General features: G+C 39.8%; 1 protein-coding gene across 4 annotated transcripts in view; it reads left to right on the top strand.

Annotated features, from left to right (window-relative positions):
- Positions 1-13249, top strand: part of MTMR9 (myotubularin related protein 9) — a 103427-nt gene that overhangs the window by 49557 nt on the left and 40621 nt on the right. For 3 of the 4 annotated variants that reach the window (XR_009495477.1, XM_059889182.1, NM_001101187.2), the window contains 1 exon segment: positions 9881-9989. The exons of the other annotated variant lie outside the window; for it this stretch is intronic. Coding sequence is in view for 2 of the 3 variants with exons in the window: in NM_001101187.2 (NP_001094657.1) it covers positions 9881-9989 (109 nt within the window). In the remaining variant the exon portion in view is untranslated. 4 annotated transcript variants of the gene reach the window in all.

The following is a 13249-nucleotide window of genomic DNA, read 5'->3' as shown; positions in this document are numbered from 1 at the left end:
TGTTGGTAGATTTTTTTGAAGATGGCCATTTTGGCTGATGTGAGGTGTGATAGCTTATTGTAGTTTTGATTTCTGTTTCTCTAATAATTAATGATGTTGAGCATCTTTTCTTGTGTTTGTTAGCTATCAATATGTCTTCTTTGGAGAGATGTCTGTTTAGGTCTTCTGCCCATTTTAATTGGATTATTTTAGAGAGAGAGAGAGAGAGAGAGAGAGAGAGCGCGCGCGCACGCGCGCGCGCACTCCATTAGCTGTTTGTATATAAGGAGCTTAATCCTTTGTCAGTGCTTTGTTTGCAAAAACTTTCTCGCATTTTGAGGGTTGTCTTTTCTTCTTGTTTATGGTTTCTTTTTGTTGTGCCAAAGCTTTTAAGTTTAATTAGGTCTTAATTATTTATTTTTTGTTTTTATTTTCATTATTCTAGAAGGTGGGTAAAAAGAGATCTTGCTGTGATTTATGTCAGAGAGTGATTTTTTTCCTGTTTTCAGCTAAGAGTCTTGTAGTATCTGATCTTACATTCAGGTCTTTAGTCCATTTTAAGTTTACTTTTGTGTATGGTGTTAGGTAATGTTCTAATTTCATTACCGCTGTCCAGATTTCCCAGCACCACTTATTGAAGAGGCTGTTTTTTCTCCATTGTATATTCTTGCTTCCTTTGTTGTAGATCAGGTGATCCCAGGAGCTTGGGTTTATCTCTGAGCTTTCTGTCTTGTTCCATTGGTCTGTATTTCTGGTTTTGTGCCAGGACCGTACTGTTGATTACTGTAGCTTTGTAACATAGTTTGAAATTGCAGAGCCTGATTCCTCCACCTCTGTTTTTCTTTCTCAACTTTGCTTTGGCTATTCGGGGTCTTACAAATTGTAGATTTTTTTGTTCTAATTCTCTGAAGCCTGCCATTAATTTTGCTAGAAATTGCGTTGAATCTGTAGATGGCTTTGTGTAGTATCAGTTCAGTTCAGTCACTCAGTTGAGTCCGACTCTGTGACCCCATGGACTGCAGCACACCAGACTTCCCTGTCCGGCACCAACTCCCAGAGCTTGCTCAAACTCATGTCCATTGAGTCGGTGATGCCATCCAACCATCTCATCCTCTGTTGTCCCCTTCTCCTCTTGCCCTCAGTCTTTCCCAGCATCGGGTCTTTTCCAGTGAGTCAGTTCTTCACCTCAGGTGGCCAAAGAATTGGAGCTTCAGCATCAGTCCTTCCAATGAATATTCAGGACTGATTTCCTTCAGGCTTGACTGGTTTGATCTCCTTGCAGTCTAAGGGACTCTCAAGAGTTTTCAACATCACAGTTCAAAAGCATCAGTTCTTCGGCATCGGTCATGGTATGTTTTTTCACCTGTTTGTGTCCTCTTTCATTTCTTTCATCAGTATTCTATGGCTTTCTGAGCACAGGTCTTTTCTTTCCTTAGGTGGATTCACTCGTGGGTATTTTATTCCTTTGTTGGGATGGTAAATGGGATTGTTTCCTTAATCTCACTTTCCATGCATTCGTTATTTGTTTTTGTCTGCACTGGGTCTTTGTTGCTGCGCGTGGGCTCTCTCTAATTGCAGGGCATGGCTTCTCATTGCGGCGGCCTCTCTTGTTTTGGAGCTTAAGCTCTAGGCTCATGGGGTTCAGTTGATGCACTGCATGGACTCAGGTGTTGTGGCTTGCGGTCTCTAGAGTGCTGGCTTGGTAGTTGTGGTGCACAGGCTTAGTTGCTCCATGATACATGGGGTCTTCCTGGACCAGGGATTGAACCTGTGGCACCTGCATTGCAGGCGGATTCCTAACCACTGGACCACCAGGGAAGCCCTGTGCATTAATTTTGTGTCTTGAAACTATCAAATTCATTGATGTCCAGTAGTTTTCTGGTGGAATCTTCCGGATTTTCTGTGTATAGTAACATGTCATTTGCAAACAGTGACAGTTTTACTTCTTCTTTTCCAATTTGTATTCCTTTTATTTCTTTTTCTTCTCTGATTGCCAGAGCCAGGACTTCCAAAACTGTGTTGAATAAGAGTGGTGAGAGTGGGCATCCTTGTCTTGTTCCTGATCTTAGGGAAAATGCTTTCATTTCTGTTTTTCACCATTGAGAATGATGTTTGCTGTGGGTTTGTCATGTATGGTCTTTATTGTGTTGAGGTAGATGCCCTCTGTGCCCATTTTCTGGAGTTTTTAGTCATAAATGGGTGTTAAATTTTGTCAAAAAGTTTTTTTGGGTCTATTGAAATGACCATATGATTTTTATTCTTTCATTTGTTAACATGGTATGTCAAATTGATTGATTTGTGTATTTTGAAGCATGTGTGCATTCTTGGGATAAACTTCACCTGAGTATGGTGTGTGATCACCTGAGCATGGTGTGTGATCACCTGAACGTGGTGTGTGATCCTTTAATGTGTTGCTGGATAGTTTGTTGCTGTTGTTCTGTCCTTAAGTCATGTTCATCTCTTTGGGACCCCATACACTGCAGCACACCAGATTCCCCTGTCCTTCAGTATCTCCCAGAGTTTGCTCAAATTCATGTCCGTTGAGTCAATGATGCTATCTAACCATCTCATCCTTTATCACCCCCTTCTCCTTTTGCCTTCATTCTTTCCCGGCATCAGAGACTTTTCCAATGAGTCAGCTGTTCACATCAGGTGGCCAAAGTACTGGTGCTTCAGCTTCAGCATCAGGCCTTCCAATGAATATTCAGGACTGATTTCCTTTAGAATTGACTGGATTGATCTTGCTCACCAAAGGACTCTCAAGAGTCTTCTCCAGCACCACAGTTTGAAAGTCTCAATTCTTCAGTACTCAGCCTTCTTTACAGCTAGCTGTCACATCTGTACATGAAAAAAAAAAACCATAGCTTTGAGTATACGTTCCTTTGTCAGCAAAGTGATGTCTCTGCTTTTTAATATGTTGACTAGGCTCGTCATAGCTTTCCTTCCAAGAAGCGAGCATCTTTTGACTCCGTGGCTGCAGTTACTGTTCACTTAAGTAGTTGTGGCACACTGGCCTAGCTGTTCCGTGGCATGTGAGGATCTTCCTGGACCAAGACTGAACTCATCACCCCTGCACTGGCAGGCAGATTCTTAACCACTGGATTACTAGGGAAGTCCCAGCCAGTTGTGATTTTGATCCAGATTGTGGTGAATCTGTTGATAAATGAACTTGGTGAGAACTAACATCTGACATCTTAATATTGAGTATTGTGACTTATGAACAAATCTATTACTCCATTTATCTTATTTGGTGCTTTAGTCGCTAGGTCGTGTCTGACTCTTGCGACCACATGGACTGTAGCTCACCAGGCTCCTCTGTCCATGGGATTTTCCAGGCAAGAATACTGGAGTGGAGTGCCAGTTCCTTCTCCAGGGGATCTTCCCAACCCAGGAATCAAACCCAGGTCTCCTGCATTTCAGGCAGGTTCTTTACCGACTGAGCTATGAGGGAAGTTGTCTTATTTAGGTCTCAAATATTTTTTCAGCTGTGTATTACATTTTTCACTCTAGATCTTTTACATCATTTGTTAGGATTTCTCCTATGTATTTCATATTTTGATTCTATTTCAAGTGGTATTTCTAAAATTTCAACTTCCTATTCCTTATTTGTATCAATCAAGTTTTTAACTTCCTGTATTTTATGACACATTGTCATCTTAGGGCTTGCCACTCTCAAGGTTAGCTAATTTCCTTTGTTATTGTTGTTTTGTTGTTGTTTAGTCGTGTCCCACTCTTGCAACCCCGTGAACTGTAGCCCACCAGGCTCCTCTGCCCATGGAATTCTCCAGGCAAGAATACTGGAGTGGGTTGCCATTTCCTTCTCCAAGGGATCTTCCTGACCCAGAGGTTGATCTTGAGTCTCCTTCTTGGCAGGTCAATTCTTTACTACTGAGCCACTTGGGAAGCCAGCTTATTTCTAGAGAGAGTGAATAATTTGCTTACTGGCCTGCCATTGATATGCAAGCTATTGATTTTTGTATATTTTTGTATCCTTCAGCTTTACTAAATTCATTTACTCAATAGCTTTTTAAAAAACAATTTTCTTCAGATTTTCTAAATAGGCAGTTGTTCAGTTTAGTTCAGTCGCTCAGTTGTGTCCGACTCTTTGTCACCCCATGAATCGCAGCACGCCAGGCCTCCCTGTCCATCACCAACTCCCGGAGTTCACCCAGACTCACGTCCATCGAGTCAGTGATGCCATCCAGCCATCTCATTCTCTGTCGTCCCCTTCTCCTGCCCCCAGTCCCTCCCAGCATCAGAATCTTTTCCAAACAACTAAAAACAGTGTTATTTCTTCCATTTCAACCTAGATGTCACTTATCTTGTTTTCTTGCTATGTAGCACTGGGTGTAACTGGTAGTACAATGTTTTTATTTTAAAAAATCTTACAAAAATTCTTTTTGGCTGTCTTGGGTCTTTGTTGCTGCTCATGGGCTTTCTCTAGTTGCAGCTAGACGGGCCTACTCTTCATTGCAGTGCACAGGCTGCTCATCATGGTGGCCTCTCTTTTTGCAGAACTCGAGGCTCCAGAGCACTCGGGCTTCAGTAGCTGCATCACTTGGGCTCCGCAGTCGTGGCTCACAGGCTGTAGAGTGTGGGCTCACTAGTTGTGGTGCCCGGGCTTAGTTGTTCCACAGCACGCGCGATCTTCCCAGACCAGGGATCGAACTAGTGTCCCCTGCACTGCAAGGAAGATTCTTAACCACTGGACCACCATGGAAGCCCCTGGTTCCACAGTGTTGAGTAGAAGTGTTGAGAGTGAAATCTTAGCATTATTCCTGGTGAGAAAGCATTCAGCCTTTTACCATTAAGTATACTCTTAGTGGTCAGAGAAGGCAATGGCAACCCACTCCAGTACTCTTAACTGAAAAATCCCATGGACAGAGGAGCCTGGTGGGCTGCAGTCCATGGGGTCACTAAGAGTCGGACACGACTGAGCGACTTCACTTTCACTTTTATGCATTGGAGAAGGAAATGGCAACCCACTCCACTGTTCTTGCCTGGAGAATCCCAGGGACAGGGGAGCCTGGTGGGCTGCCGTCTATGGGGTTGCACAGAGTCAGACATGACTGAAGCGACTTAGCAGCAGCAGCATACTCTTAGTGGTAGAGTTGCTTTTGGTAAGTGCTGTTTTTCAGGTTGAAGAAGTTCACTTCTGTTCTTAGTTGGCTGAGAGTTGGGTTGTTTTGTTTCATTTTAGAGTCTTGAATGGCTGTGGGATTTTGTCATGCATTTTGTGTATTTGTTGAGATGAGAGTATGGTTTTTCTTTTTCAGTTTAACACAGTAACGTACTTTGTTAAAACTGCCATGCATTTCTGCAGTAAACCTGAGTTACTCATGATTATCCTTTTATGTATTGTTGGATTTAACTTGCTAATGTTTTGTTTAGAAATTTTATATCTAGTTTATGAGGGCTGTTGGTCTGTAGTTGTCTTGTCGTGTCTTTGGTTTTTGTATTAGGAAAATGCCAGGCTTTAGGTGTGAATTGAGAAGTAAATGTCTCTTTTTCAGTTTTCTGGAAGAATTTTTCTTGAGTTGATAGTATTTTTTCCTTAAATATTTTATGGAAGTCATCAGTGAAGCCACCCAGGACTGGAGTTTTCTTTGTGGGAAACATTTTAATGAAAATTTCAGTTTATTTATCAGATAAAGAATTAACCAAGTTATTTGTTCTTGAATGATCTTTAGTAGTTTGTGTCTTCTTTGAAATTTGTCCGTATCATTTACATTGTTGAATTTATTGGCATAAAATTGTTCCTAATATTCCCTTAGTATTTTTTAGTGTCTGTGGAGTCTATATGATTGTAACCTCTCTCATTTCTGACATTGTTAGATTGTGACTTTCTGTTTTCCTAATGTCTGCCTAGAAGATTATCACTCTTAAATGATCTTTTGAAGCAGTCATTTTTGCTTTGTTTTTCCCTACAATCTTCTCTTGTCTCTTTTTTAAATTAATTTTTTCCTCTCTTATCTTTGTTATTTAATAGTCTCTGCTTTGGATTCAACTTGCTGGTATATTTCTAGTATAGTGGAATCTGAGGTCACTAATTTGAGACCCAAATTTTCTTCATTAATTTCCTTCTTTCGTAATATAGATGGTCTTCTCAGACTATCAGCCCCACCCAATTCTTCCCTCCCTTCACTATAACTCGGAAAATCTCAAAACAGTGCACTGGGGCAGTCATCAGACTCATCTTGTTTCTCATCTCCCAGAGATCTTTGTTCCATGTCTTAAAAATTGTTGTTTGATGTTCAGCGTCTTGAAAACGGTTCTTCCTTATATTTTGCCTCCTTATTTTAGTTGTTTCGGGTAGTAGGGTAAACATGGTCCCTGAAATTCAAACTTTGCCAGAAGTGGAAATGACAAGAATATGACTTTTCAAAATATACTTTATAAGAGGCATTCCACTGTATTGACCAGTTATGGATATCTGATGGAATTTTCTTGCTAGGATTTGACCCATGTTGATAACTTTCGCTTATCCAAATCCGCAGTGATGTTGGGGATGGGGGTATTTACAGAATTCAGGAAGAGTAGCTGTAGGAGTCTTCTTCCTAAACTAGGCACAGTATAAATACAATTACCAGTTCTGGATCAGTATAAGAAGTCATAGTTTAGGGAATATTCACAAGTATTAATGTGAAAGAACTGGGGCAATTTGTGGCAAAGCAAAAGGAAAATCAGAGCTATCAACAAGTATAGACAAAAGAAAACATCAGGAGAAGGAAGACAAAAGTCCCAACTAAGGTAAGATAAATTTATTCAAAACTTAGTGATAACAAAATTTATGATTAGATATGGCATTTACTCTGAAGTTTTCCTTGACTTAGAATAGATATTGCAAGTTAATAGGTTTTAAAGACTGGGAAAAAAAGATACTTATTTTTCAAATCAACTGTTGCAAATTTGGAGGGAAGTGAAATCTGAAATGAACAGTTTTTCCTATGCTTCAGACATATCTCTATACAAACACTTAATACATCAACTACAGTTTTATTTTTCTTATTCTTTGAAGTGAGACTCCTAATAATCTCCACTAAATGAATTGGCCTAGTGTGAATGACTTTATATATTAAAATTTTTTAATATATGTATTTTAAGTAATTCATGGCTCAGATTTTAATGATGGAGGCATGAGGTTCTTCCTTCATTAAACTAGTAAGGGAGAAGAAGGAAGTCGAATACAGGCACACAGCAGAGGTGTTGTGTGTTTGGTAGTCTGGAGACTACCTCAATAAATCACGTCAATATTTTGGTTTCCAAATGCATATAAAAGTTGTGATACACTGTGCTGTAGTCTGTTAACTGTGCAATAGCATTATATCTGAAAAAAATATATATTTTAATTTAAAAATACTTTATTGCTAAACAAAATGCCAGTCATCAGCTGAGCCTTCAGTGAGTTGTAACCATTTTGCCAGTGGCGGGTCTTGCCTCAATGCTGATTAACCCTGACTGATCAGAGTGGTGGGTGCTGAAGGTTGAGGTGGCTCTGACAATTTCTTAAAATAAGACAAGAATGAAGTTTGCCACATTGATTGACTCTTTCCTTTCATGAACAATCTGTCTGAAGCATGCAGTGCTGTTTGATAGCATTTTTCCCCACAATAGAACTTTCCTCAAAATTAGAATCAGTCTTCTCAAACCTTCTTGCTGCTTTATCAGCTAAGCTTACGTAATATTCAGATTTCTTTGTTGTCATTTCAACAATCTTTACCAGGGGTAGACTCCATTTCAAGAAAACACTTGGTTCAACTCTAACCCTAACCCTAATCCTAACCCTAAACCCTAACCCTAACCCTAACCCTTATCCATTAAAGTTTTATCATGAGACTACAGCAGTTCATTCACATCTTCACATGCTACTTCTATTTCTCTTGCTATTTCCACCACATCTGCAGTGACTTCCTCCACTGAACTCTTGAACTCCTCAACATCATCCATCAGAGTTAGAGTCAACTTCTTCCACACTCCTGGTAATGTTAATATTTTGACCTCTTCCCGTGAAGCACAAATATTCTTAATGGCATCTAGAATGATGAATCCTTTCCAGAGGTTTTCAAAGTCGGATCCACAGTCTCCAGAATGGGCATTGTGTTGACCGGCATGAAAACAACGTGTATGTCATCGTATGTCTCCTTCAGATAGGAGGTGACCAGGTGCCTCCTCAGTGAGTAGTAGTGTTTTGAAAAGGATCTTTCTTTCTGAACAGTGGCTCTCAACAGAGAGCTTAACATACTTAGTTAACCCTGTTATAAACAGATGTGCTGTCATCCAGGCTTTGTCGTTCCGTTTATAGAGCACAGGCACAGTAGATTTAACATAATTTTTCAGGGCCCTCGGACTTTGGAAATGGTAAATGAGCACTGGTATCAGCTTTAATTCACCACCCACATTATCCCCTCAGAAGAGAGTATATCTGCCCTTAAAATCTTGGAAGCCAGGCATTGACTTCTTTCTAGCTATTGAAGTCCTAGATGCCATCTTCTTCCAATATAAGGCTGCTTTTTTAAAAGGTTTTATTTATTTTTGGCTGCGCTGGGTCTTCCCTGTTGGGCTGCGCTTTTCTCTAGCTGTGGCGAGCGGGGGCTTCTCTTCACTGCCGTGCGTGGGCTTCTCCTTGCGCTGACCGCTCTCGCCGTGGAGCACGGGCTCTAGGGTGCACGAGCTTCGGTAGTTGTGGCTCCCGGGCTCTAGAGCACAGGGTCAGTGGTTGTGGTGCATGGGCGTAGTTGCTTCATAGCATGTGGGATCTTCCTGGACCAGGTATGGAACCCGTGTCTCCTGCATTGGCAGGTGGATTCTTTACCACTGGGCCAATAGGAAAGCCCTAGGCTGTTTTGTCTACATTGAAAATCTGTTGTTTGAGGCAACCACCTTCATGAATTACCTTAACTGTATCTGGATAACTTGCTGCTGCTTCTACATCAGCACTTGCTGCTTTCTTTTATGTGATGGAGACAGCTTCTTTCCTTAAATCTCATGAACAAACCTCTGCTTGCTTCAGACTTTTCTCTAATAGGTTTCTTTCCTGTCTCCATCTTTAGAGAATTAGAGTAGGGGCCTTGCTCTGGATTAGGCTTTGACTTAAGGTAATGTTATGGCCGACTGATCTTAAAACTTTCTATCAGCACTTAGGCTTTTTTTGTTTTCTTATCATTCTTATTTTCACTGGAGTAGCAGTTTTAATTTCCTTCAAGGACTTCCCTTTGCATTCACAACTTGCTAACTATTTGGCTAATAAGAGGCCTAACTTTTGGCCTATTTCAACTGACATGGCTTCCTTACTAAGCTTAATCTTTTTTAGCTTTTGATGTAAAAAAGTGAGATGTGTGACTCTTCCTTTCCTTTGAGCTCTTAGAGGGCATTATAGAGTTATTAATTGGCTTAATTTCAATATTGTTGTGTTTAAGGAAATAGGGAGGCCTGAGGAAAGGGAGAGAGATGGGGAAACAGCCAGTTGGTCAAGCAGTCAGAAGACACTTATTTATCAGTTAAGTTTGCTGTCATATATGGGCAGGTTACTGGGGCCGCAAAACAGTTACAGTAGTAATATCAAAGATCACTGATGATAAGGCACAGTGACAAGTATAACACAATAGCAGCAACAATAATAAGGCTTGGGTAATGTGACAATTACCAAAATGTGATGCAGAGAGAAGTGAGCAAATGCTATTAGAAAAATGGTGCCAACAGACTTGCCGGACACAAAGTTGCAGCAAACATTCAGTCTTTAAAAAACACACCATCTGGGAAGCTCAGTAAAGTGAGCACAATAAAACGAGGTCTGCCTGTATAGCTGGTGATTACGCCTAACCACCTCTTTTTGAAGAAATAATCATATACTTTGCGATGGGAGTATATATGTCCTTAAGCATAATTTATGATTTTTTTATAGATTTGTGGGACCACTGGGTACCATCATCATAAAATGTAAGGATTTTCGAATTATTCAGTTGGATATTCCTGGAATGGAAGAATGTTTGAATATAGCCAGTTCCATTGAGGTACGTGTTTTGGAAACAAAATGTGATAAAAGAAGGAACTTTATTTTCGGATTCACTGTAACTCTTATGTTTCTCTTTTAGATAAATATCATTTGAGTCGTGTTCTGTGGCTCAAATCTGGAAGACTGAACGCAAAGCCTTACCCTGAATCATTGTTACAGGAGTGTAAAAAGATTTTATTGACTTAGAGAAGTTATTAATGTTACTTATTCTTCTGGGTTCATCTATGTTGTAGCATGTGACGGGATCTCCTTCCCTTTTAAGGCTGAATAATATTCCATTGTGTGTTTCTAAATGTTGAGACTTTTTGAAAATCTTCTTTCTTTTGTAAAGCAAGTAATTATCACTAATGATTGTAGTCTTTTGTTTGTTTTCAGTAAATTTGAATTTCCGTATATCCTGTTTGTTTGAGATAGGATGTGTTCATTTTGTATTTATAGAAATGATAGCGAACATATGTCCAGATTAGAAATAATAGAAATTTTACTTGGATAATTTAGTGTTTAAATTGAATCAGTTCAGTTCAGTTCAGTTGCTCAGTCGTGTCCGACTCTTTGTGACCCCATGAATCGCAGCACGCCAGGCCTCCCTGTCCATCACCAACTCCGGAGTTCACTGAGACTCACGTCCATCGAGTCAGTGATGCCATCCAGCCATCTCATCCTCTGTCGTCCCCTTTCCCTCCTGCCCCCAATCCTTCCCAGCATCAGAGTCTTTTCCAATGAGTCAACTCTTCGCATGAGGTGGCCAAAGTATTGGAGTTTCAGCTTCAGCATCAGTCCTTCCAATGAACACCCAGGACTGATCTCCTTTAGGACGGACTGGTTGGATCTCCTTGCAGTCCAAGGGACACACTATTTTCTTTCTCACTTCAACCAACTCTTTTGGTATATACTCATTTTTAAAATTGCTTTATTTTACATCATTACCACTAAATTATAGCAGTTAACTTTACATTTATAGTATTTTCTAGATAATTATAGAGACACATTGAGGTTTTTTTTTCCTTCTGTCTTTGAGTGCCTAATATGGGCTTTGTGTGCAGAATAAATGCTATTGGCTTAACTATTAAAAGGAGGCAGAAAGGCTTAAACCTGTAACTAGGATTTCCTTTGGCTTTTAAACAAAAAAAAACAGAAATAGAAGAACTGTTATGGTACTGAGAAAATGGCATGTAGTATTTTTCTTTCTGCTTTTGCTAAATTTTTCTTATGAAAACAAGAAGATAAGCTGAACTCTTTGTGTTACATATTCATCATTGGAAATAACATAGGAATGCTGACTTGGCTGAATTTGTTGACGTGAGTGAGAATCACACTGTGCGTTCTAGGCTGTTGAAGGGAAATGCTGTCTTGCTCTTTGGGCCAGGTAGTGCCACTCACCCACTTCAGTTGAGCATGTTATTTTTTTTTCAGTTGTGGGGTTGGATTTTCACTGACCCATGCACATTTTTTTTTTCTTATCCCTTTTATAACTTGTAAGATAGCCGGTGGATGTTAGTGAAATTGCCTGTGGTGAAGAAACAGGGCAAAAAAGCCTATTACCCCACTCTGATGGCATTTAGCTTTGTTAGCATTTGACACTAATCAGTTGCTTATTTAGCTATACATATTAAATATTATGTAAAACTCTGTAGAAACTGACTGACTACAGAGAAGCCCTTATGGCTGAGAAGAAGCCGCAAATGCTGAGCCACTCTTGTGATTTGACCTTAGAAAATGAACGCTCTGTTGATTGTTTTCCCAGCAGAGTGCATGCACACGGTGTGCTTGGCCTCTAGCCTTGTCCTGGCGTCCAGTTTTCCTCTGTCCCTCCATACAGCTTGATATAATTTGGTAGTAATAAGTGAATTCTTATAAAGCATAGTTGAGCTATTCTTTGTTATCAAAATTCATATAATGAAAATCTGCTACCCTAAGTAGAATCCCATTTGAAGAATAACTGGCAAGTGCTCAGTTTTCTAAATTATAGTAGGAAGTCTGATGAACCATTTTTTTTATGTGTAGTTTCGGTTGTCTTTTAGGGTTATTTCTTTGAGCATTAATGTGTTTAAAGGAAAAAGTTCTGTCTCTAGCTACATGAAATGTAATCATGACAAGTCTGAGTGCTTATTGCCTGCTGGAATGTTTGTGAACATGGATTTAAAATAATGATTGTACCAGTCACTATTAATATAGTATGGAGGTTCCTCAAGAAATTGAAAAAGGATCTTTGATCTGGCAATCCCACTTCTCGGTGTATATCTGAAGGAAACAAAATGATTGTTTTAAAGAGATATCTGTACTCCCATGTTCATTGCAGTATTATTCATAATATTCAAAGAATATAAAAACCTAAGTGTCTGTTGATGGATGGATGAATAAAGAAGATTACACACACAGTGCGTGCACACATGTGCACACACACAGTGGAATAGTATTCAGCCATCAAAAGGAAAGCAGTCCTGCCCGTGGGAACAGCCACACGAAGAATGGCCTGAGCAAACAGTGGGTGAGACTGGAGGGCGTTGTGCTGAGTGAAACAAGCCAGACAGAGACAGATATTGCATGGTATCACTTATATGTGGAATCTCAAAAACAGAAAAGGGAAACACATAGAAACAGGGAGTAGAAAAGTGGTTTCCCGGGGCTAGCGGTGGTTGAAATAGGGAGAGGCTGGTCAAAGTTACAGACCTGGGAATCTAATGTATAACATAGACTATAGTTGTCAACACTGTATTATGTAACTGAAATCTGCCAAGAGAGTACAACTTAAATGTTCTCAAAAGCAACAACAGAGGGTAAATATGTGAGGTGATGGATGTGTTAATTAACTCAAGGGGGGAACTCTTTACAGTGTGTTTGTGTATCAAATAATCACATTGTACGTTAGAAATATTTTACATTTTATTTATCAATTTATACCACAGTAAAGCTGAAAAAATTTTTTAATACTGCAAAGAATATTTTTTAAGTAGTAAAATAATAAAATTTAAAAATTAAATAAAGGTTCTACTGACCTGATCTTTCTGTGACTTAGAAGGAGGTAGCTTTTCTCTGAGAGCTTGGGGATGTTAGCATGATGTTGGCCCCCTCACGCCCCTCCAGCTGAGTGTCTCCAAAATTACAGCAGTTTGAATTGTGCTAATTGATTTTGGTGCCTTTGTTTTTTCTAGCCATAGAAATGCTTTCTAAAACTCCCCTGTCAGAAGGATGTAACTGCCAGGTGACAGGGGATGTTCCGTCTCTCAGCTCCTCATCTAGTCAGGATTCCTTGGCCTT

The sequence above is a fragment of the Bos taurus genome, chromosome 8 (assembly GCF_002263795.3).
Source record: "Bos taurus isolate L1 Dominette 01449 registration number 42190680 breed Hereford chromosome 8, ARS-UCD2.0, whole genome shotgun sequence".
NCBI lineage: Eukaryota > Metazoa > Chordata > Mammalia > Artiodactyla > Bovidae > Bos > Bos taurus.
The sequence above is the reverse complement of the archived record's forward strand: the minus strand, read 5'-3'. Positions and strand labels throughout refer to the sequence as shown.